Raw genomic sequence first — 25,943 nt, forward strand, 5'->3', positions numbered from 1 at the left:
CCCCAAGAGCTGGTATAGGCAGGGCTGTTGGTGTTAGCGGCTTACCCTGCTCATCACCATCTCCGCAGAATAGCACAGCAAGCCACACTTGTCATCCAGCAGGAAAAACAAAAACATAACGCCGCGAAAAGTTGTAGAGCCATGGAAATGGTTGGCTCCTTTCAGAGCAGAGTGACGTTACAGCCTGTATTTGGTGTCAGATTCCTGTATGGATTAAAATAGCCCAAGCCTCAGGTCCACAATCAAGTGGATATGGAAGGGAGGCTGGAGTGGCTGTGCGAAGGCTTGCTTCCCAGTACAACTAATTCAGATTTATTATTCCCATGCTGTGAAAAATTCAAACATCTAATGAAGTTTTTCTTCTGATGTGAAATGAAATTTAGACATTTTGAAATTTCCCTTTTTCCACCAAAAAAATATAAATAAATATATAGCCTGCTAGCAGGAAGCCTAGCAGGCTGCCAAAAAAAAGTCAGTAGATAAGGTTTGTTTTAAAGCTCCTGCCTTTGTACAGCCAAGATTTTGTTAGAACCATGTTTCCATAGGACGTTTGTTTTAATGAATCTCTGTTTTCTAGTGAAAAAATGTTGCACTGGCCAGCTGGAGTGCTGATCTTTATAAAATACGTGCATCAAAATGTGTCCAAAAAGCTTACTATGTGTGCTTGGACAGAGGATTTCAATGAGAGGCCAGAAGGGGTACCCCAGATAAACAGCAGCAAGGCAGGAGGTAGAAATGTGGAAGCTTGTAATTACTAAAAGGATATAAATCATCCTTTTGTTCCACTAATCTTAATAGTGATCTGCCTATACTTATTTTATATCAAGAAAGAGAGGTTATTTCTGGCAAAGTTTCCTAAGATTCTGGAATAAGATACACTCGATTAGATGAAATAGGTTGCAAGACATACCTGCATCTAGTTCTGGGTGTCATTAGAAACAAGGCTGGTTTTAAATGTATCTTTCAGCCTGATGTCATACAATGGTCTTATGTTCCCAGGAATTGCTAATTTCCATGTAAAAAGTGAGGAGGCTATGGATTAACAGTTACACACCCTCTTTTTTCTAACCTAGGTTCCATATATGACTTACACAGCCACATATTTTGAGGAATTTGTTGCAGTCTTTTCATCTTCTGTTGGAGCCCTGTATGTTGGTAAAAAACAGAGCTTGTCTTCACTCTCAGGAAGGAGCCTCCGCCCGCACACAAGTGGTAAGTACTTTATCTTTTCGCCTTGGAGCTGGCAAGATTTGGACTGTAGCTGCAGAGCAGGGACCGTGGGAACCATGGGGACTACAGTTTCTCCAGCCTGTGATGTAATTGCTTAATTTCCAGGGATGTCAGGGAGGGTACGTCCGCTTGGCTATCAAATGCTAGAGGTTGTAGATCCAAATGTTAGTGACGAGATCTGAAAATGTTACTCTGAGCGTGCTGTTACAGTATATCCCTGTGCTGTTGGCTGGCTGTAGCAGGGAGGTGGGAGAAGAGGGCAGAGGAAGGAGGGTAGTGGGGTTTTCAGTTTGTTGCAGGTATTTGTATATAAAGGTTCAATTTAAGAACATATGTGCGTAGGAAGGCCATTCATCAACTGTACCATGGTACCTAACCATCCTTCAAACTGTAAAAGCATCTATTTTACCTGTTAAATTCTATTGTGCTATACGTTCTGATTATTTTTTGTGGTTTGGAAAGTGTAATAGAGTGCAGATATTGTTCTTGTTTGCATAGGGGCCAAACCAAAACAACCACCATCTCAGTTGCGTTGTCTCTGCCTGGTCAGGCGTTCCAGGTGAGGGAATGCACTCCTGTCATAGCTTGGTTACAGCAGTTCTAGAGGAGCAACATGAATAGTCCTGCAACCCTGGAGAGATTAAGTCCATTACAGATGGGTTATATTTTGGTGGTGGTATGTTGTGTATAGGTTGTCAAACTACTAGATGGAGCAGTGCAACGAATCACTTACCTGGTGTCAGCAGCTGAAATTTGCACAAGAAAAATCTGTTCTAGCAGTGGAGAGAGGAAACCTGTCATGAATGTGAAACTTGAATGTACACCAAACCCTTGTATTTCTGTTACTGTTAGTGTTGCTCCAGAAAGCCAAATGAACTCATGTACATCGCTTTGGTGACAGCTAGTTTGTGATACTTCAGTGCTTAAAATTAATTTATATAAGAATTAAATACCACAAAAGTATGTTATAGGTGATGTAGTGCCAATGGCCAGGTCAGCGGAGTATGAGTGGTGCTACTGCCTCTCTGTGTATTCCTGGTATGTACAACATCCAGTGTGGTTCCCTGGTGCTCTGACAATATCCTTTCCACACCACAGAGCAAGAAGCATTACCTGTTGTTGACCCAGATGTCAAAATGTCAGCAGCCGCCATAGATAACCACTGTTGTTCCCGTGGCTGATGGGGAGTTGTCACAGAGACGCTGCCAACCAGACTTGCGGAGGACGTTTGCTGCGATGCTGAGATCCCAGTCTCTTGAGCAGTAGGTCAACGCACAGGCCATCTTGTTCAGGGCTGCTGATTATCTTACAGTGTTACACACTACAAATAAAGTCTTGCAATTTTGTTAGCAATTAGTTTGGCAAGAAAAATCTTTCAACATGAAGCACAACTCAATCCAGGTATAAAAATTTTTCCAAAATATTACAGAACTATAAAAAAAGAGGGTGGAAAAAAATCAGAAACTGACTAAGAAAGTAAGAGCTTGCTTTTTTATTGTTCAAGAACAAGTTTTTGTTACCCATGCAGGTGGGGAAAACCTGACCCTTTTTCTTTACAGCTGCTGTGAGCTACCACGCTGCAGGAAGGGGAGCATTCGTGCCAGGGCAGCCGTGCGTGGGTAGTGTGGGCTGCCCAGTGCGCAGCTTCACCCCACGCCTGCAGGAGGGAGCAGCACGTGTAGACCAGTCTCTCTTGGCTGCCTCACACCACCGTCCTGTACAGAGGAGCTCTGCCACCTGGGACGGGGAGTCTTTTCCAATTAATAATCTACCCCAAAGCTGCCGTGCTTACCCAAGCTGTGTGTACTTCCTGACGCTGAAGGATTTTGAACTTGCCCTGGAAGAGCGGTGCAGCAGCCGCCTCCCTGCCCCCCTCTCTGCCAGCCCTGCGCGTGCACCCCTGGGAGCTCTGCGCTTGCTCTTCATAGGAGCGAGGAACGGCAGCAAGGGCCTGGGTGAAAGACGGGAACCAAGAAGCCCTTGTCCGGTGACAGTGTTTGGGAAGGGTAAGAAAAGAACCCATTTTATCTTTGTTCTCATGGAAAGTGTCACAGGATGTTTAATGTGCCTCCTGAGGAAAGACCTGCTGTTTTCCAGATCTCCTCTGAAAACCCGTGCAGTATTCCGCCGGCCACTTCAGTTTATCTTCTTTGGATAAACAAAAGGCTGCTGGAATTTGAAACTTGTTCCAGGAGTCTAGGGTCCAACGCCTGCTGAAATCCGTGAGAGTCCTTCCCCTGGTCTGGGGGAGGCAAATCGAGCCTGAGCACGCCGAGTGCAGCCGGCGGCAGCCGCGGGGCTCTGCCTGGCGGGGCGTCGGGCCGCGCGGGGGCTGGTGGCGCGGCCGCTCCGCAGCGTCGCCGGGCGCTGGGGCACTTGAAAAACCCCTTCCGAGATGCCCGAGAGCCCCGGCCCCGACATTCCGGTGCAGGCTTTGCCTTGATGAGCGGGGGAAAAGCATCTTAATGCGATGGAAGCGTGCCCGTGGCACTGCTGAGACGCCCCTTTCGCGCTGGCGAAGGCGCCGCGCCAGGAGGGGTCCCCGCACGCCGTGACAGAGCCGGGGCCGCGGCCCGGGGGAGCAGCGGGGGCAGGGACCCCGCGGCCAGGTGGGCGACCGAGCCCGGGGGGGGCGGGCGGGCAGGTTCCCGCTGTGGGGTCCGCAGCTCCTCACGGAGCCGAGACGCCGGCGAGCCGCTCCCCCGGCCCAGCCCGCGGGGGACCCGCGGCCCAAAGCGCCGCTGGGCGGGCGCTGCCCCACCCCCACCCCCGGGCCCGCCGGAGCCGCCCCCGCGGGGCGCAGCCTGCAGGTAGGGGCTGGGGGCTGCGCGGGGCGGGCGGGCGGCGGAGGGGCTGCAGCTGCCGGGCGTTCGCGCACTGCCTGCCCCGCGCAGCGGGAGCGTGGGGAAAAGAGAAAGGACAATAAATGCAAACCCCACCATACGGTTAAGAAACTGTGTATGTGCGTGCCTATTGCCGAGCTGTCGGCTAGCCGTAACGGCGGTTACGAGGGCAAACGCCGTTTCAGGTTCCCAGACGGTGCGGGGAAAGCTCCGGTACCTCGGTTTCCGCGGCGCCCGCCGAAGAGCGGCACCTGTGCGCCGGCGGCCGCGGGCGGTGGCGGAGCGAGGCGCCGGGGCCACCGGCTGTGGGGAGGGGGCTCCCCGCGGAGCGGGCTGGCAGGGCCGGGCAGAGCCCCCGCAGGCACAGCGACCCCCGGCCCGAGCAGCCTCCCTGCTCCTTCTGGAACGTTAGTGGCCCTCGTTGCCAGGAGAAGACTCGGTGCCGTGTGGGACTTGGCCAGGTGCGCGGCAACAGACGCAGGCCGGGTGGTACCGAGGGCATGTGTCTCACCGGAAAATTTGTGTTTGCAGGCAGGCTAAGTTCAGGAAACCGTCCAATAATACTAAAAAAACCCAACGAAAGATACAATAAGCGTTATCCTTATTTCAAACTCTTTGCTAATTTGCCGCTCGTTTATTGATGTGGTGTGTTTAGTCGCTTGGGGCAGGTGGTTACGTGGGTGCTGGGGTGCGTGTGGGGTGCGTGGCAGCCCTGTGACTGGGCTTGTGGAGCTGCCGAGCTGGCCCGGGTGGCTCTGTCTGTTTGTTGTTGCAAATCCACTCCTGTGGTGGCCGTGAGGAAACGTTTCCGTTAGCGCTGGGAAATTGCAGGATAACATGAAACTTAATGAAGGGAAACAGGACTGCATTTTGCTCAGGGTGATTCTATTATGCCTCAGTTAGGGCTGTGTTATTACCTTACCTTAAATCATTAGCTGTTATTGCCTTTTCACGTTTATTTCTTTAGTTATACGTAGCTCATCATGTGGGGTGTTTTATGTTTTTTTCACCTGCATTATTTTTAATTTTTACTTTTCTGTCTTTTGCAACAGTGTAACAGAAGCTGTATCTTAATGGCAGGTTTCTCAGCCCTTCCCCTAGGGGGTTCCGTGTTAATGCCTTTAAAATTCAATCATTAACTTTTGCCTTAAACTCAAGCTGGAAAGCGACGATGAAAGACAATATAGAACACTGTGTAACTTAATTTCACAAAGCGTTATCAGAACTGATTTAGTATGCAAAGAGGGGAAACCTCAAGAACTTTCTTCTTCCCCAGCCTTCCACATTCACTCCAGCTTCAAGCTGTGTTTCGTTTACCTAACAAGCAGCTCGCTACAGTACCTCTCTTGGCTGCTTGCATTTGCTCAGTTGGTTCTTGCCCACACTGTGAGGGAGGGGACTAGGAGACCCCCAGGGATCCCTTCCAGATCTGTATTCCCAGGCCAAGATCCAACAGACTGGGCACAGGGTTGGGGGCGGGTGGGGGAGAGATTTTTCGGATGTTTTGGTGCAAACAGAATTGCTTCCTCGGGGAGAAATTTGGCATGCGTTTCCTTAGAGAGCCGTGCTTGCGTAAGCAGCCCCCTGCCACCCTCCGAGCTGTGCTAGTACAGCCGTTTGTGGGGGAAGCGCTGGGGGTTCAGAAGCGCCTCTTCTTCTTTGTTGTCGATTACTTCTCACTCTAATCTGTCCGTCTGCGTGGCTGCTGTGTTGGGGCTGAGGAGGTAGCCCGGGAGGAGGGAGCGTGTGGCAGGGAGCAGGAGGTAAGGGCTGTTTCTGCTGCTGGAAGAAGTAATTGCTTGACAAATTGTGGTCAGCGGTAGATGACATGCGGTTATGGCAGTTGCTTGAAAAATGTAGCTGAATGCTCAGATAACTTAGCACAGTTGTGTGCACGTGCTGTTCGCTGTATACATGAAGAACCAAATCTGTATTTCTGTTGTAATTCTGAGTTTTCACCTAGTGATTTTACTTTTGTGATACATAGCTATGTGTTTGCATAATTTCAGGATACTTTTCCTATACTGTTCTCTCTTGCAGTATAAGCATTTCAAAAGACCATTTCTCTGGAAAATAGACCTAGGCATCTCGTAAGGGTATGAGTTTTATTAATCAGATTATATCCAGCTGCATAGGTGGATGCCTAAAATTCTATAAGGCACTATTAAACCACCCCTAAGAGGGTGCCTCTAATCCTAGAAAGCATAATCGTCACCTGCATGCAGTTTACTCTCTTTCACACATACATGTTAAATATACTTTTGAATGTAGCATAGACCTGCTGTTAAATTCTGAATGGCAGAAGCAATTAGGCAAATAATGTTGTTTTAATTGCTATGGTGAGACTGAAAAGTCAGTGGCATGTAAAATTTCTCTAATCTGCTAGAATTTATTTCAGTCTGGAAAGCATTGATGCTTTTGTGTATTGTTTTAGGACTTGTTCTTGTTCTTACTTTAGACACCTTGTCTCTCTCATGATCCTATTGTAGCCAGTAATAAAACACTTAGAGTGCATCAACTTCTGTGTAGCATGTGGGCATAGTTAGAGAATGATGGTGCACTTTCTTGTTCACAGAACTTGCAGGAGTAATTGCTTGCTTTGACAGTCTTTATTTAACAGTGAAAAGTCATAAGACTTTTTTTTCTTCTAACCTAGAACAAGAAACTGTATTAGAGTTAAGAAAAATGTTACCTTTACTGTTTGTCCTGTGGTGGGTCACTACAACTGCAGTTTGGATTATCTTCTTAGAGCCTCCTGTAGATTTAAAAAAGCAGATTTTAAAATCTTCATTTAATCTTCTTTCTCAGAGGAGAGGAGTTTCTTGCCAGCAGCTGTATTAGAGCCAAATACATCTTCCGTGAGTTATATTGTTGCCTGTATTAACTGACGTACATTGATGTGTCTGTGAGCAGTAAAACTGCAAGCTACAGCTTGCCTGCAGGAGGGAGGCTCCCAGCCTGCCGTATGGAGAAATTTGGAAAGGTGCAATTCTTTAAAACCAAAACCAAAGGTGTCCAGGCTAATCATTAAATTTTTCTTCACTGAAAATGAAGTTTTTTTTCTCTGTGGCTTGTTGAACTGCAAAGCTCGTTCTGTTTTCTCCTCTAGAAGGTGTCTGCACTTGCTGTGATGTGGTAAGTGGAAGAGCTGTTGCCAACAGGACTATATACCAATTCAGCTGCTCTGGATTAAGATACCTGAATCATAGAATGGTTTGGGTTGGAAGGGACCTTAAAGATCCTCATGGGCAGGAACACCTCCCACTAGACCAGGGTGCTCAAAGCCCCATCCAGCCTGGCCTTGAGCACTGCCAGGGATGGGGCACCCACAGCTGCTCTGGGCAACCTGTGCAGCGCCTCACCAGCCTCACAGTAAAGAGTTTCTTCCTAATATCTAACCTAAACCTGCCCTCTTTCAGTTTAGACGGAGATTGTCTTTTTCTGGATTGTCTCCTTGTCTCTCTTAGGCTTGTAGGATGCTGGATATAACTATGTGCAAGGCAAGCCATGATCTTCTGAGTACAAAATCTTTGGAGTTAAGGTCCCTCATCCTTCTGCTTTTGGCAGAAGCATTCTCTGTTTTCAGTACCAGAGGGCAGGGTGGTGCTGTGTGCCCAGCTGCTCAGGTGACACCTGCCTGCCATGGTCACAGACACCATGGCAGTACGGATCAGGATCCTGCAGAGTGTGGGTATAGCCAAGAGGCACATACAGTATCTTTCCTTTCACTGTAAAGGCAAAATCCATCACTTTTGTCTCTGCAGCATTTTAAGCCGTGCAGGCCCCTGAGGCTACAGATCATCACTTCAGCAGCAAGATAACTTGTTCAGTGGTAAGATTAGCCAGCAATTTGTGACAGACTTCTTCCCCAGAGCCTGCAGCACCCGGGAATTGTGGAACTGTCTTGAGGAACAAGGCAATAAATTTTATTAGTGACTTGGGATGAGCTTAGTCTTCATTAGTAGAACTCTATCAGTTCCTTTGTGTACAATACAAAAGCCACTCTCAGCTGCAGTCCTGTGTTGGAGAATTGCAGGTTATACACAAAGCAGGATATTCTTGCTGCTTTTCATTGGAACTTAAAACAAATGAAGCACCGCATTTTATTGTTGTTTTGTGTGTCATTTATTATATTCTGCTTGTTTCATTTGATGGGATAATGAAGTGAGAAGGCAGTAAATGGAGCGGTCTTTAGTGTTTGCTTTTAGACAATGTTACCTGTTTTCTCTAAAGATTATTGGCATCTTTTTTTCCTTTTCTGTTATTTTATTGTAAGAAGATTTTCAGGGCCTTGGTGTGAATGCTGTCTCGGAGTGCTCTGTTAATAGAGAAAAATAAAGCAACTGTCTCTTTTACATATGTATGTCTGGTCTATGTTGTGGGTGTACCTCCACACTTCTATGCACCAGGAAACAGGTTTGCAAGCTGATGCAAACTGTAATTTGTGTGATGTTATTTAAGTGAATAGAGTTTAAAATAATGTGAAAACAATGTATCTGAAATAAATTGGGTGCCTTTTACTGTTAAGCATTATCTTCTTTAACTGTTCTGGTTGTCACAATACTGTCTTTGAACGCTTTTTGAACGGTAAGTACATTAGCTTCTGCCATGGACTGTCATAACAGCGTCCAGAAATAATGGTAACAGACAGCCCTAGGCCATATGTGGTTATTTAGTTATTAAGTATGCTAGTGTTCTTTTAACTTATTGGTGGGTTATTTATGGAGAGCTATTTTGTCACCTTCTGCTTTTGCACTCCAGGAGGGACTGGGAATTAGAAATTTTCCTTCTGCTAGGTGAGAGCTAGCCTGTGCTTGTCAAGTGAAACATCTCTCCTGGTCTTGACACTTGGTGATACCATCATAATTATATCTGTAGCTTGCCAAGGGATGTGACCAACTTCTGGGACTCCTCAACTGTCTCAGTTTGCCAGTGTCCTTGCCTACACGCACCACTTACACTCCATCTCTTCTGGGGTAACAGTGTACCTAACATTTGGAAGCTTCTCTTGAATTAATTTTAAGCATTAGGTAGGAGTGCTGGTGAAAATATGGTAAGAGAAATCTCAGGTTTTGGCTATGAGGTTGGAAGTTCCAGATAGGAGACAAATAGAAGAAGAAAACATTGTCTTCAGATATTTAAAAAATGAAGGGTGTTTCCCACCCATTGTAGAAGATCCTAGAGGCAAGGTTTAAGTACAACATTTTAGCTAATAACCACCAAAATCCTGCACCCCTTTTTCTGAATAGGACCTGAAAGTAGTTTTGAAGTTGGAAATTTAACTCTTCATCCTCAGTCCTTGGGCAGGATGGTGCTGACCTCTTTCTCTCCTTCTGCTCAAGATGGAGGGTCTCCTGTCTTTTTTTTTTTTTTTTCTTTTTTTTTTTTTTTTTTAATTCAAAGCTTCCTCCCTTCATTCCTGCATTTTCTGGATTTCTCCCAATGTGGATATGGTGACTCACATTCCCAGCTGTGAAATGCAAATGTGGGAAGTGGGATCCTTCCTCTGTCTCTCTAGGGGTTTCTTGGAGTCTGTGGTGCTGTTGAGTTTCTTAATTCATGTGTCCCTCCTGATTTAAATGGTTTTTCTGCTGGCCACCATCTCTGGGGGGGCTGTTACAGTACTTAAGTTGTTCTTAGTGTTCACTGTACATGCATCTTAAACTTGGCTGGCTTTGACAGCTTATTGAAAACTATGCAAAACTTCTTAATTCAGTCCGTTGACATAGGCAGATACCTCCTCCTCCTCCTGCTGCTCATTTCAGGGCTTATCTTGTCGTTTTGACAATATCAAGCTCCTTCAACAGAGGGCTGTTTGGAGCTTATTCAGGCAACCTTCTGGTTGGTGCGCAGTTAAGAACCTGGTAGTACAGGGCTGTGCACTGCTTGTCTGTGGTCACTGTCCTAGCTTCTCTCTGCTCTGTTTTCATTTGCTGATACTGTGGTGGACTAAGTGATCCTGCATGAAATCATATGCATTACTTAATGTTTCCCCCAAGGTACTGGGGTATTTGGATGGGTAATTTTTTGGCTTTGTGTTTGTTCTTCTCCTTCGAAGGCCCCTGTAATTAGCTCTTTGAGCTCATCACCTTTATTTCCCCGTAAAAGTCACTAAAATACAGGGAGAGGAAGACCTGAAACAAGAATCATCAAAACCAGAATGGTTCCACTTTCAAGGCATGTATCACCATCACCTTTCTGTCACTGAAGTGCTGCATCCGGTCTTTCAGCTACTGAAGTTGAAATTTCCTGGTCCAGGGGCATAACACTCAGCCTTGCCTATATAGGCATGGCTCAGTGTTGATGTCCAAAAAATATCCACAGTCAGTTTTAAAATTCATTGCAGCACTGAACTTGGTGGGAGCATAGGGGCTGCCTCTTTCATCACATGGGCTAGTTTTTGAGTTTCTAACCTAGTGTTTTGAGTCGGCACTTAAGGAATCTGCTTAATGTTATATTCCCATTTGAATGTGCTGATGTTGTTACACTTTGTATTAGAAGCAGCTTTGCATTTTTTAAAAGAAAGAAACATTACTGGAAGTTCACGTTGGTTTAGTGTTTTGGGGTTTGGGTGTTTGGTGTTTTTAAGCATTGCAGCCTTCCAGATGAGATCCCATCAGTCTGGGCAACAAACTACTGCCCATCTCTTCTCACCATGATCATGTCTTGTGCTGCAACATTCCTGGAGAGTTCTCTCCCTGCTGACTCCATCTGTTGGCAACCTGTTCATACAAATATCCTCTTAAATGACACTTTCTTCCATTAAAGCCTGGAACTTACACTGACTTGCTTAATCTAATATGCCAACACTACTTGTTTTGGCTAAAGGCAATATGCATTTGGGAAGCTTCTTCATAAAGTGCCTTTTGCCTGCTGACTCCCTTTTTCTCTCCTTGCTAAACTTTGGTAATAGCATTTCTTTATTAGTCTGAATGGTCCTTGAGGCAGCTATAGCTACCAGCAGTAGCAAGCAGAAGTGCCTTTTTTGAAGGGACTGAAGAAAGCCCTCCTGCTTGCAGAGAGAATATTGAAATGGAAATCATTTGAGCAAGAAGAGTCAGATGAGAGGTGCAGCACTTCTCCTCTCGAAGGGACCAAGTTAAGACGAAGACTAGGTAGTTTCTCCACTTCAGCAATATTAGTGCTGTGCTCCAGTAGCATCTAGGGCATTTTGTATACAAGTTGTTTTCATTATTAAGTATAGAATTAATATTTTCTCTTTCCTCATGTAAAATAGTTCAGACTATTTCTCTATGAATCTGATACTTTGTATTACAAGTGGCCCAAATATTTAATTTGGGAAATGCAGCTGCCATAAAATACAACTTGATGACCACAGAGAAACTGGCATTGGATGAAGAACGTACTGAATGTGTTGAATCACAAAGGACCCCAAAACTCTCAGCAAAAACACTCAGTTTGTGTCATTATGAATTGAAGGACCTGGCTTCCACCCTAAATATGTGAAAATCTCAGCAGCCAAAACAGGATATAATCGGAGAACAAATAAATCAGTCAGATTTAATCTTCATTTTTGCAAATTGGCAGGGCAAAAAACCTTTGTAGCAGAGACATCCCTGTGCATCCTAGCCAGAGCTGGCCTCCTGCAGAAGCAAACACTGTTATTTCTATATCCTGTTCTTTAGCTCAGTGGTGCACAGCGCAGATCAAGTTTTGAACAGTTACCATTTTGTTTTGCTTAGGAATCCAGATGCAAGGTATGCAGGGCAGTAGGTAAAGCAATACAGCACAAGAGAGAACAGGAAATTTAGGATGATCTGTGGCTCATCCCCTGTCTGATCCACCATCCTCTGCTCTTCATGACGGCAGTGTTTCATCTCTTTCTCATTTGCGGTCAGAATTTGTTTTATCAGCGTCCATTTTAATTTAGTCTGATGGAGTAGCAAGTTGGAAAGAATAAACAGAATTAGCCCACACAGCTAGTTTATTCTTAATTAAGCTACTGGAGTAGAGAGTAATCTCCAGGGAGTTGCAACCCATGTGACTTAATTCTGCCTTGTGTTTAGGGTGCGTGCTGCACAGAAACAGCGCCCGCAGGACTGATGGCAAAATTACACTTGTCAGAGTTTCCAAAGTACCTGCTTGTTTGCCTGAAAGGATGGTATAACAAAATACTTTGAATAAGAGCTCTTGCAGGAGCACCTTGGGCATACCAGCAGCCAGATTTTGCAGAGAACTCCTTTAGTAGGCAACTTTACTCTTTTATGCAAACAAGAAAGTAAATCTTGGGAGACGGTTGTGAAAACCTGGTACATGAAGCTACTCCTTGGACAAACTCCTTGAAAATTTAAAACTTTAGTTTTATTGCTCCTAGAGTATATAGCAAGCACAGAAATTATGTTGTCAATGTATCAATGCCTCCTGACAGGGAAGGACAGCACGGTTGGCCCTGAGGCACTAAATAAAAACTGGGTGGGGCAAAAATGGGAAAGAGCTGGAGGATGTGAAGGTGGTGACGGGCAGGATGATGTGTGAAGCAAGTGGAGTGTGTTTCAGGGTGGCTGTGAAGGAGGAACGGGAAATCAGCTGACACTGCAGGACTGATTAAAAGTTGGTTGGGATTTTGTGTTTCTTCAGGTGTATTTGGAAGTTTGTAGTAATTTTAAATTTATCAAATGCAACTTGCCCTAATGTGACCTGCCTGCTCAAGAAGAATAATGATCTACCGATGCAGGATTTGGAGTGTGCAACAGAGCATTGTTGGGGAAGGTTCATAGGCAGACATTGCTAGCAACATCTTCCAAGTGTTTTTCACGCTACGAACTTACACAGGTGTTACATAACTGGAAATGGAAACTTAGCTAAGAGATCTCTCTCACTGAGCTAAGTAATAGATATTAAGTTGACTTTAAAATTTCTCTTTATCAGTTTTAACGTGACATGAAGATTATCTTTTTTTGTTATTATGGTGTTGATGAACTTATGGGTGAACCAACAGTTCTCAGTAACAACTGTTCTTTGGGATACTCCAAGTTATTCTTTCAGGCAATTTAGAAGATGCAATTTAAATTATGTTGTCATAATATTTGTAGTTTATTCCTTACATGGCATGAATTTCCGTCATAAATAGATTATGTTATTGAAAAAAATCACCAGGGCCTGTTCTCTTTCATAGAAAAAAACTTGATGTCACCTAGAGAAGATTTTAAGGAATATCCTTCTCTGTGTGTCAAGATATAAACATTTGGTTTAGATATAACTTTTTGTTGTCTGATCGTTCTTGAATTATTTTTGCTTCTTTTGTCTTCCATGTAATAAGCTGTTTAAAGTGAAACTGATCCCACTAAAAGGATTATTGATAAGGGGATCTAGCTAAGGGACAATTACAAGGCTGGCTGGAATAACGGGATAAGAGGATAACTTGAGTCCTCCTTTTAAGTCTTTTGTTTTTTCATTCCCAAGTTGACATGTGGTGAGATTTTGAGCAAATGATAGGCGTATGACTGTCCAATCTGAACAGCTAGCAAATACATTTCTTCACGATGGCTCTTTGACCAGTAATGTCAACAAAGAAGCTGAGATGGAGGAGCCAGGACTACTTTTTGTAAAAAAAAACAAACTTTCTTATAACTCCTATGGGAGCATGGTGTCAGGTTGAAAGCCTATACTTATTTCTACAATCTTTTACTGAATTTCTTAGCCAGGTTGTCGTGGTTTAGTCCCATCTGGCAGTAAAGCACCACAAAGCCGCTCGCTCGCTGCCCCCGGTGGAATGGGGGAGAGTATTGGAAAAGTGGGAAGAGTCCTGGGTTGAGATACAGGCAGTTTAATAGGTAAAGCAAAAGCCGTGCGCACAATTAAAACAAAACAAGGAATTCATTCACTGATTCCCACCGACAGGCAGGTGTTCAGCCATCCCCAGGAAAGCCGGGCTCCAGCACGAGTGGCGGTGACTCGGGAAGACAAACACCATCACTCCGAATGTCCCGAACCCCCCTTACTCCTCCTTCCCCCAGCTTTATATACTGTGTATGATGTTCAATAGCATGGGATATCCCTTTGGTCAGCTGGGGACAGCTGTCCCAGCTGTGTCCCCTCCCGACTTCTCGTGCAGCCCCAGCCCCTCGCTGGAGGGGTGGGTGAGGAGCAGAAAGGGCCTTGGCTCGGTGTGAGCGCTGCTCAGCAGTGACGAAAACATCCCTGTGTTACCAACAGTGTTTTCAGCACAAATCCAAAATGCAGCCCCATACTAGCTACCACAAAGAAAATTGACTCTACCCTAGCCAAAACCAGCACACAGGTGTTTGTTTTTATAAACTTTCTAAGGCAGTTGTGCAAGATGCTGTGATAAATGGCTGCAGCTGGTCCGTAGGACCCCATGAAGCAGCAAAGCCTGCATAGGTTGCTTCTGAAGTGCTTCCATTTGCAAGTTTGCTGATGGAAGTGTTTGGGTGTTTTGCGGGAGGCTTGGCAGGCTGGGCTGGTTCTGTGGTTGTAAATGCTTGGCTGCTTTCACTGTTCTAATTAGGACTGGATTTAATAGGAGGAAGAGATGGAGAATTTTTATAAATTCTTTTATGACCAGTTCTTACGTAAATTTTTAGGTGTTTTTTTGTAGATAACATCAGTCTCTTTCTGTCTTTACCCCCCTTCTCCTTTTCAAGTCCTTTAAAATGTTGCCTTTTATGGATGCTCTTATCATTGCTGTCTAACATTTAATGAGATGGCTCCCTAACGTCTTGTCTTGCTGCTCTACATGGGCTCTTTTACTCTTTTTTTTTTTTTTTTACAGCTATCTGCCTTTTCAGTGTAGCTGTTGAAAAGACAAACACGATACAGTCTGGCAAAGGTGCTTTCCTGCATAACTCAAACGTCTCATCTGTACCTTTCTGCCCTCTCTACTTGCAGGTTAGTTTTCCTGCCAGAGGAACCCTTGGGTCCTTTGCTGCAGAGTCCTTGGTCTTGTGCTTTTTATGAGTTAAACTAATCCCATGTGGTCAGCTCTCTCTTCAGGCATTCTCTTCAATTGCATCTCCAGTCCTTAATGGTGAACACAGGCATGTGTGAACACTCACTGTAATATTCTGCATGCTGACGGTTCTGAGTGTCTATGGAGCCGAGAGGATACAAGCTGAGGAGCTGTATGGGAACACCAGAGAAAACGAAAATGGAAATTAACTTCTAAAGAATTAGAATAGCCAGAAATCTGGAGAGAAACGGTAAAACACTCAACAGGACAGGTAGATTTTTTTTTTTTCTTTTCATGTTTCACTTACCAAAGCAAAAGCATTCTCCTCTCCATGCAGATAAACATTCTTTAACATAGAATTGAGAAACTGTGTCTCTGGGCCACAATGCTAATTGGCATCATTACCCCCTTAAGTTGCATGGAAAGTTACTGCTGATCATTCCTGAAAATGATGTAATGGAGCAGCTGCATCAGTGTTCACTCCGCAGAGGGAACCTGAGGCACTTTTTCTCAAACCTTTAAAGATGCCCTAAAAGCTAAAACAAGCTATTAATCAAGGATCTAGTTGAAATATGGATGGCTTGGTGAGGCTGAATGGAAGACTGAGCATGAAGAATGTGCTGATCTGCCCAAGACGAGTTGGTGGTTTGTTAATTTTCAGTGTGTGATTTCACTGAGACACAGTTACTTGTGAGTAGATGCATGTTTTCACGAGGTGCATGCTGTCAAATATGTTCTTCCTGGTCAGAGATTTATTTTCTTTATGGCATGCTAAGAGTTTTTCCTCATGGCCTCCATCTGTTTCCTTCTCTTTCATTTCAGTATTTGATGTTTCCTTCCCAGCCTAGTAGCTTCCCTGTTATTTTCTGGAGTGGTGTGCAGCGATACACATATAAGCCTTCTTGTACAGAGATGTGTTCATCGGTATGTATCTATGGCTATATTATTTATATACGGTATATATTGTATATATTTAAAAATATATTTGATTTTTTTAATGTCACTAACTGTGCAATGACTTCTCAGAAATACCTTACCCTGTAGAGCAGTGGTCATCAGTAGCTGCTGTTGGAAACCTGTTTCAGGAAACAGCAGACGTCCTGGGGTTTGTCCTAAACTGTTGTCCTTCCAGTATTTAGAGATTTGTCTTCCATTCCTGCTGAGGATCATATTAATGCACCACTACATTAATATATTAATTGCAATAATAGTTATAAGTATTAAAGGGAAAATTAACAGTGGCTTTGAAATGATAGTAGGGCTATCTTAATTTTACAGTTGAACATTTAAGCTGAAAGCCTCCCACAAAAAATAACAGTCACAGTGACCGTTTGCTCTCATATGGTGTGTGTTGTAGATTGGAAAAGCACATATGGCATTAAGTATCCTAATAGCTTTGTTTCAGAATACGTGTGAACGAAAGGAAATAACCCACCTTGCCTTTTCATGCCTGATTAGTTTTTGCAAACAAATCTTGCATATTGAAGGAAATGATGATGAATGATGATAACAGCAGCCCTGGAACATCAGATAAATAGAGGCAATTTTCTGGATAGCTTGTTCTAGGTACAGAATTTGTTTTCTAGAATAGTCATCTCCTTTTTCCCTTTAGAAAACACTTGTGTAAGATTCAAATATTGTAAATTAACGGTGAAAAATATTTTTCCGTGTGAATTATTAAAAACCCAGCAATGCTGCTTGGGCTCTGAAAACTTCAATAACAGGGTAAAAAGATGACTTTAAGTGCAGTTCTTCCTTTTACTAAAACCCAGCCAGGAACCTCAAGGACATTATAAACCAAATTAGTTTTGCATAACTTGAATAAGGCTTTCCCATAAACAAAAGGGCTGAAAAGATGAGAAGTGCAAAAGATCTCAAAGCACAAGTGCGTTATCTGTAAATTCATCACTGAGACATCTAGGTGGGGGTGTATCAGTTTCCCGTGGTTCTGCCCCCTGCTTTCTTGGCTTCCCCCCTGCCAAGGGGCATCTGAGTGCTGGGTGGCAGCTCTCCCAGGACACTGCAGTACGGTTGCCAGCACCTCCCAGGCTGTGACCCCCCACCAGCAGTGTGTGCTGGAGCCAGTGTCCATCTGCACTGATCTCTTATCAGAGACAAGACATAAAAGCTGTCAGCAGCTGCACTGGCCTTTTGGGTGGCCTTTGGCACTTCCAGGTGTGTGCGGAAAGATGTGTCTCCATAGGCTTCAGCCCCTCAGTTTTACCCAGGCACAGTTGCACTGTTGATGCCTGAGTACTCCTGGGGTGCCTGATAACATCCTCATTTTCTCTGGAGCGATCAGAACATTTGCTTGGTATCTCCATTGCCAGGTCATCTCCAGCTAGCCTAAGAGAGGTTGATCTTTGGATCCTTATCACTGGAGTGGAATCTGGGGTGCAGAATTGGTAAAAGAAAGGGAGAGTAGTGATTTTCACAGACTGACTGCTTAATGGTCTGAGAAAAAAAAGTGCTGTGTTCTCATGTGTCCCGTGGCAGCTTTGCAGTGATATTCTTTCTCAGGGAAAGACTTTCTGGAAGATGGAAAAATTAATATACCAGATGTGGGGAAAGTGTCAGATGAAGACCACTCTGAATATAAAACTTTTTCAGAATTTCCAAAGAACAATGTCCTATGATAACATTTCTTTAAGGATATAATAGGATACTAATAATTGCCTGATCCAGAGAATTGCGTAGATCCTGGGAGAGATAGGGATGACTCAGAAAATGGTTGAAGTATCACATACTTAGGTTTAACCATAAATGAGAAGTGCTTGACAAAATGTTTAGTCATCATTAATGATATGTTATAAAACTCAGAAGTAACAGATAAATGTAATGTAATTATGCATAAATAAACATACATAACTTAAAGAAACAAACATAAAATCTTCCACAACCATTACAGAACACCCACCGTGTGTTTAAAATTAGGAAAATGAAGATACATTGAAAAATGTAGATATATTAGAAAAATAGCAACTATCAGAAAATTCTGACACATCTGTATGTTGAAAGCATAAGATGTCATCGGCAACTCCCCAACAAAAATTTCGAAGTGTTGTCATAGGAGTTGTGTTATGTAATTGCAGTTATTGGACAGCAGGGACTCCCCATGATATTTTTTGTAACTATTTTTGGCTATTTTCACTTATTTGCTGGAAGGGGAACAAAGATGTTAAAATGGAGACGGTGATGGGTATCATTCCCTCTCCCCCCTGCAGCATGGCTGTTGTCTATCAGTTAGTCAGTCAGCGGTGTTGTCCTTTCAGGGAGAAAATACATGTTGGAGGGAACATGCGTGTCCATAACCTCGCTAAGGGTGGGCACGCTAACAGGCTCAGATAGGATTTCAGTAAGAGCTGTAAAGGAAACTAGTTGAGCGCTCTTATTTTCATCACAGTGAAAAATGAAATGGTGAGTGCTGTGTGTGTTAGTTTAAAAACCTTTCAGAATGTTGCTCAAAAATGCACATTTCCAAGTGGAGTTGAGTAGGTTAGAGTTAAGCTTTCTGTGCAAAGGGGTTTTGCTACAAAAATATTTATTTATATTTTTTACCCGTTATAGTTAACCTGCATTATTTAAGGACTAACCTAGCTAGAAACTATGTTAAAGTCCCCACAGTCCAGGATGAAATGGTCAGTGACCTGCTGCTCCACTTAGACATGCCCCAGGTCTATGGGGCTGGACGGGATCCACCTGAGGGTACTGAGGGAACTGGAAGAGGAGCTCATCAAGCCATTCATAATTTATCAACAGTCCTGGCAAACTGGCGAGGTCCCAGAAGATTCTGGAGGTTAGCCAATGTGTAGAGGTTAGCTAACCAGGAGGTTAGCCAAAGTGATGCCCATCTACAAAAAGGGTAGGAAGGAGGATCTGGGGAGCTACAGGCCTGTCAGCCTGAACTCAGTGCTGGGGCAGGTTATGGAGCAGATTGTCCTGAGTGCCATCACATGGCACATGCAGGAAAATGGGGGATCAGGCCCAGCCAGCATGGGGTTATGGAAGGCAGGTCCTGCTTGACCGACCTGATCTATGACAAGATGACGTAGTGGATGAGGGAAAGGCTGTGGATGTTGTCTGCCTGGACCTTAGTAAAGCCTTTGACACCATCTCCCACAGCATTCTCCTGGAGAAACTGGTTGCCCATGGGTTGGACGGGTGTACTCCATGCTGGGTTAAAAGCTGGCTGGACAGCCAAGCCCAAGAGTGGTAGTAAATGGAGTTACACTCAGCTGGTGGCCGGTCACAAGTGGCTCTCCTCAGGGCTCAGTACTGGGGCCAGACCTCTTTAGTATCTTTTATCAATGATCTGGTCAAGGGAATTGAGTGCATCCTCAGTGAGTTTGCAGATGACACCAAGTCAGACAGGAGTGTTGATCTGCTTGAGGGCAGGAAGGTTCTGCAGAGGGACCTGGACAGGCTGGACCCATGGGCCCAGGCCAGCTGTATGAGGTTCAACCAGGCTCAGTGCCGGGTCCTGCCCGTGGGTCACAGCAGCCCCACACAGCCCCACAGGCTGGGGCAGAGCGGCTGGGAAGCTGCCTGGCGGGGAAGGCCCTGGGGGTGCTGGCTGACGGCTGGCTGGGCATGGGCCAGCACTGTGCCTAGGTGGCCAAGAAGGCCAAGAGCATCCTGGCCTGTATCAGAAACAGTGTGGCCAGCAGGTCAAGGGCAGTGATTTTTCCCCTGTACTTAGCACTGGTGAGGACACACCTCAAATACTGTGTTCAGTTTTGGGCCCCTCACTTCAAGAGGGACGTTGAGATGCTGGAGTGTGTCCAGAGAAGGGCAACGAAGCTGGTGAAGGTCTGGAGCACAAGTCTTATGAGGAGCAGCTGAGGGAACTGGGGCTGTTTAGCCTGGAGAAGAGGAGGCTCAGGCGGGACCTTATCGCTCTTTACAGCTGCCTGAAAGGAGGTTGTAGGCAGGTGGGGGTGGGTGTCTTCTGACGGATAACAAGCAATGGGACAAGAGGAAGCAGCCTCAAGTTACACCAGGGGAGATTTAGATTGGATATTAGGAAAAACTTCTTCGCTGGAAGGGTGGTGAAGCATTGGAACATGCTGCCTAGGGAGGTGCTGGAATCACCATCCCTGGAGGTATTTAAAAAACGGGTAGATGTGGTGCTTAGGGACGTGGTTTAGTGCTGGACTTGGCAGTCCTGAGTTAACAGTTGAACTGGATGATCTCAAAGGTCTTTTCCAACCTGAATGTAAGATCAACGCTGTAAATGGAGCAGCTGAACAAGGTAGGAAAAAAGCAGCCCCCTGGTCAGGCCAGTGTGACTGTTAGCTGCTATTCCTCTGTCTTTTATCACACAAATGCTTTACATCTTCACGCTGTTGCAATATCATTATTGAATCAATTTGTTTAAAGAAAGTCTTTACGGTGGAAGGAAGGGCAGGTGGAGGGGGAAGCGAGTGCTTTGCTGGCTGCGTGCAGTGTTTTGAAAGGTCAGCGGCTCCCATCGCTGTGCTGGCCAGTTGCTAGGCTGCCGTGCATTTCGGTGCTCCTTTCCCCTGGCAAAAGGGACCTCGTGATGAGGTACGAGGTTATAGTGGTGCCTTTTTAGTAGCCTCACCCACGCCTTTCTGCTGGCTGAGCAGACAGAGCAGGAGAGATGCTCTCAGAAACAGTTGTTTTCTTTCCAGGGTTCTCAAAAACAGCTGCTGAAGTAAAGAGATAGGTTATTTATCCCACCAAATTAAATCTAATGTATTAACTTGGGGAACAGAGTCACTGTTTAGTGAGCTGTCAGGGCACGCTGGGTAACTAAGGCTTTCTTAGGGATCAGCAGAATTTGTTGCCACCTTCACCCCACTTAAATCTTTTTTGAACTCATAGCAAAGCACATTTATTTAACGCTTGAGTGAAAATTATTTAGCAAAGGTTGCAAAGTGCAGAGCTCCTTCATGAGGTTTTCTTTAAACCCTGCTTTCCTTTGGCTGTCTCAAGCAGCAGGAACTTCAGTGCATGTCTGGGAGGTGTTACAATAGCAACCAGCGCTATATCCCTCCCAGACAGTGGGGATCAGGCCTCACAGTGCAAACAGTGGAGCAGATAACAGTAACGGTCTTACCCTGCACCAGAAAGTTACAGGAAAAGATGCAACAGGAGAGCAAACCAAGGTAGAGCTGGGAAGGGGAGGAGGGCACTGTTGCTCAGACGAGGTATGTGCTTTCTGCCTGTTCAAGTTCATTTGCAGAGTCCACGATCTGTACTATCCATTATATGGATAATTAGGGAAACACACCAGAGTGTAAGCAAATTACGTTTTCTAAACTCAAAATAAAATTGCTAGGTTGACATTATAAGTGTTTATTAGAGACATACAGCAACAAGAAAGGTAAATATTTAACTTGCCTATTAGTTCAGTGGCTGTGAAAGGCACAGTACTCCTTGAAGTGAGTGTGAAGTCAAGGAGATTTGCACTGATCCTACGATGGGGAGCTTGGGTGGCCTGTTTCTATGTTGGCCAGGCATTTCATATAATATGATTTGGTTTGGTTGCTCATAGCCTCATTAAATGTTTGCCATTTGTGTGTACACTGGCAGGCAGGGTTCTGTGAAAATAACAGCAAGCGATCATGTAACCAAATGCCTAATCTATGTTTGCTTAGCCTGATATGTCATCAAATTCTTCCCAAGTACGTTAACATACAGCTAAAATGCAAACTAGGGTCTGAGGCCCAATCTGAAGCTTGCCTGGGAAGTTGGGCCAGAGATCTAGGCAGAGGTCATGGCACCCAGCTATTGCTGCTTGTACATTAAAATTGGTTAGGGCTCTGTATGGAGACTGTTGACTCCTCTGAAAAATTTTGTGTATGTTTCTTCTTACTGAAGGGTTACTGTTATCCTTTCTGACACTCCTGGAACTTCCTCCTCCACTCTTAATAATCAGAACTTGAAATGAAATCTTCATCCCTCCAGAAGGGCCAGTGAAATATACTGCTTAGATCCAAAATAAGAAGCCCCACCTTGCCAGGACTCTGCAAAAGTGCTGCAGAGGTATATCTAAATTGCTCAGGGTCCCCCTGTGATGTATTGTGTGCTTAGGCAAACTCCATCTAACTGCATTACTTGTGATTGCCAGGAAACCCTTGAGCAAAATAACAGGGCACTGGTAAAGTTCAAACTAATTTAGGTGGCTGTCATGGATTCTTACGGGCTATTCAATCAACCAGGTGTTTGAACATAACATATTAAACTTGCAATAATACAATAAATCCACCTTTGAGGGCCTTAGAGTTAGATGCAAAATGTGGTGGCCACATGGTGCAAAGCACTGGTACTTGCTCTGCTTGTTCAAGTGAAATTTGGCAGGGCAATGTAATGGGACGCTTTATCACCAAATTGGAGTATAATCTATTTGTGCCGCTCTGGCTTCATGCTAGATTGGATATCAGCTTTTTTGTGGCTAGAATAGATGCAGACACCCACAAAAGTGTTGAATTTTGTTTTCCATCTAAGTAGACAGGGATGTGATGGTGGTTTGCATCAAATTCTACTGCGTGATGACCTGGTTGTCATCATTGATCCAACATGAAGAATCATGTGACCACAGCCTTAGCCATCAGATAACTTGTTGATCTGATATTTGCACATATTTAGTAAGACATGAGCAACATGGGAAAAAAAATCAGTTAAAAATAAAGTATCAGCCAATAGTTCATGTCAGCTTACTCAAAATGTAACACAAACCCTGTGAAGTTCTCAGTCATCTGGATGAAATCTACACATGAGATCTGTGGTCTGCCCACAAATTAGCAGTGTGTGCTGGAAGGCAAATACGGAGTGTGTGTGGCAAGTTCATGGATGTGTCTTCTGTATCATGTCCCTGGCATCCTCTAACTTTTGACTGCAGGCATTTTCAGCCTCTCTCATAGATTTTGTGAATAATGTTACACTTGCCTACACATGTGCTTTCTTATTTTACTGTGTTAGCCAATCTGTTGTACCTTTCTTCCTCAATTTGTTTGTGTCAGAGGATTTGTTTCTGAACATAGTGGGGAGGGATGGAGGGTGTGGGTACACACTGGCACTGCTGTGTGTTTGTCCTGAAGCAAATAGGTAAGGTCAAAAAATGAACTTTACACTTCAGGCAAAATGTCAAAAGGCTTGTGAAGAGGCCAGTGATGTCCTTGGGGTCATGTGGGCACCTGCAGAGGCTGCTCAGAATGCTCCATCAGCTACATTGCCATTTTTTGCTGTGTGTTAGAAAGTTGTGTCAGAAAAGGCAAACTGTTCTGGTCTCCATTCCAGAGCTTTCATTGATCTTTTATGTACTTAAGTCCTAGCAATTGAATACCTCAAAGATTAGGTTTGAAATTGTAAACTCATTTGGATCTCATTTGCCTTGTGTGGTTTTTCTAATCAGCTGTGGGAACAATTTGTTAAAGACAGTATGCAGCTGGGACCCTTTAAACTCATTTAGGAGCCTTGATGCACGAGATACCAGGTTTGTTGGCTGCTTACAAAAGCTCCTGTAACCCAGCCATGAATTCTTGCTTGACCTTTGTGAGCTGCTGTGATTATTAACATATAATCCAAACCGTAACTATGTCATATGTACCATCTGAGAGGCGTCCTGTTCTCTGTACAAGGACTGAAGCATTTACATAGTCAGGCAGAGCAAGCGGAGCACTGTGTCTCTCTCCAAAGAGCCACAGAAGTGACAAGCAAAGCAGGTCATTAGAGATTTTCTTTTTATCCTACCTGAGCTCTCTTCAAGTTCATTATTGTAGGTTACATTGTGATAGTACTTCATGCTGCAGTGAAGATCCCTATCATGCTAGACTCCATATAAACACAGGGAATAACATAGACCTCGCCAAGACCTTATAATGCAGTTTAACTTATGATGAAACGGATGTTTGTGGCAATGGAGGAGAAGAGAATAATAAAGACAGCATTAGTACATGTTCTAATGCTTAGTGGACATTGCTTTGGGCTCTGAATCATTAGAAAGCTTTATACAACTCTTTACCTATAAATAAATATTATCAAAGCCTATTATACGAAGGAAGAAAATAGGACAGTAATTTTTATTTCCAAATAGTATACAGCATTTTGGGGCTAAAGTAAAATGTGTGATAGCTAACAGGCTGAGTAGCACAGAGGCAAAAATAAATGGTACTTGAGGAATACACAAAGACCTGGAACAGATTTTTAATGTTCATATAATTTAATGTTCATTTATTATTCAGCTTGCATGACTGGATGGTATTGTAACACGCTTTTGGCATCTTTTGTATTTATTTTTATTCACTGATTTTAAACTGTTTTATTCACTGTTTTAAACATGGTTACCTTAAATCACTGCTCAAAAGCTTTGACGAGCACATACTTTGTTGTGAGGTTATGAATGGTTCTCTTTGCTGTTTGCCTCCTGTGGCAGTTCAGGTGCCTCACATGACAGCACAGCCTCCGGCTTTTGGACTTAACCCCTATCTTTGAAAGTTGCACTTGGTTTTTCTGTTTTTAACATCTATGGGCTGAGTTGTGTTTGCATCTAGGGCTTGATCATGCATTGTATGATCAGCTGCAGTTCCTGGGCTTTGAAAGCCAAGCAGATAATTAGGATAACTTTTCTTATCCTTTTTAAATTAGAAGACTAACCAAACTTTTTAAAATTAGTCCACTCATTCTTTTGTACAGTGTTGTTACAGGGTATTATTTATAGCCTAGTAGGAATTTGGCTAAGCTTTCAGTGTGTTGTGGTTTTTGTTTGTTTTGTCATTCCTGTTTTCTTCTAGTTTGTTCACCTTCAAGTTTGACAATGTATGTATGTTTTCTTGAAATAATTTTGTAATGGTTTTGAAATGTACCTTTTGATATCTCAGGGGAGGCAGCTGATGAATAATTCTCAAAGTTCACCTGTGGTGACATTTAGAGTTGGCTCTGGGCTGCCTTCCTGTTTGGCGTCGGGGAGCTCTGGGCTTTGCAGAACCAAGCCGTGAGCATCACCTGGCTGAGCAGCTTCAAGGACTCAGAAGGCACATTGTTAGCCATGTAGCTGCTTCCTTGCATTGTACTTTTGAGTAATTCTGCAGCTCTCTTAAGTGCTGTAATAGGTAACATTTCCTAGGAAGCCTGTGGTTCTTGTCAGTGGGAATGTTGCATATTCAGCATCTGTCCTATTAGGTGATGTAGAAGCTATTTGAGGTTTCTCTCCAAGCAAAACTGAAAGACATCCCAGATAGTTTGCTTACGTCTTAAAAATCTTTGATTCATCCAGGGGCTAGGTGCCTGCTGGTGATGGCTAAAACATGGTTTGAAACCCAGCACAGACAGGCAGCACTACGTGTTCCTGCACTGAGCAAAACGGAGGGTCTCGGGTCCCTCTGTCTAGCCCTGCCAGGCAGTCGGTCACTGGTCCTGCCACGTGGTCAGTCACTGGTGCAGGAAGGACTAAGAGCTGCTGGTCCCATGCTGCCAGTGTCACCCACAGCCATCAGCAAAGCTACGCCAGCGTGTGTGACTCGTCCTCTCGTCCTGGGTCCAGGGGGTGTTGTTTGGTCTCCTGCCGTGTCCTGCAGCACTCGCTGTGCGTTTAGAGCCCACGTTATGGCCTGGATGGAGGCACTACTTTGATTTGAGTGGGTGGAAGACGGGGACGGGCTAGCTCTAACCTTCAGTGACTTGTCCACGCTCAGCAAAGTCCCTGTGTGCTGCCTGGCTACAGCCTTCATCTAGGGTTTGCCTGGTGAGAGCAAGGAGGTCATTTCATCATCAGATCTGCTCTGGTTTTGCAGTGAATGTTCCGTTTTCATACAAAGGTGAAAACCGTATTCCCTCAAACAAAAATTTTGCGCTGAACTGTGCACGAGAAAGAATAGCTACTTGGAGTGAAGACTGCAATTGAAAATACAATTTGGGCCAGAGACCGGTGTGAGCGGGGGAAGCCCGCTGGAGGTAAATGAGCTGTAGTGTCTGGC

At 44.4% G+C, this 25,943-nt stretch overlaps 1 protein-coding gene across 15 annotated transcripts in view; it reads left to right on the top strand.

Annotated features, from left to right (window-relative positions):
* Positions 1–25,943, top strand: part of SLC16A12 (solute carrier family 16 member 12) — a 37,663-nt gene that overhangs the window by 300 nt on the left and 11,420 nt on the right. For 4 of the 15 annotated variants that reach the window (XM_040606147.1, XM_040606140.1, XM_040606151.1 and 1 more), the window contains exons 2-6: positions 1,074–1,212; positions 2,329–2,492; positions 2,790–3,236; positions 14,827–14,942; positions 15,036–15,927. In XM_040606147.1, coding sequence (XP_040462081.1) covers positions 15,706–15,927 — 222 coding nt within the window. In that variant the 5' untranslated portion in view covers positions 1,074–1,212; positions 2,329–2,492; positions 2,790–3,236; positions 14,827–14,942; positions 15,036–15,705. Of the gene's footprint in view, positions 1–1,073; positions 1,213–2,328; positions 2,493–2,789; positions 3,237–4,023; positions 4,041–5,584; positions 5,837–14,826; positions 14,943–15,035; positions 15,928–20,143; positions 25,921–25,943 lie in introns of those variants that run through there. The other 11 variants (XM_040606152.1, XM_040606155.1, XM_040606148.1 and 8 more) reach the window with 10 other exon arrangements.

Source organism: Falco naumanni, chromosome 9 (assembly GCF_017639655.2).
Source record: "Falco naumanni isolate bFalNau1 chromosome 9, bFalNau1.pat, whole genome shotgun sequence".
In the NCBI taxonomy this organism is placed as follows: Eukaryota; Metazoa; Chordata; class Aves; order Falconiformes; family Falconidae; genus Falco; species Falco naumanni.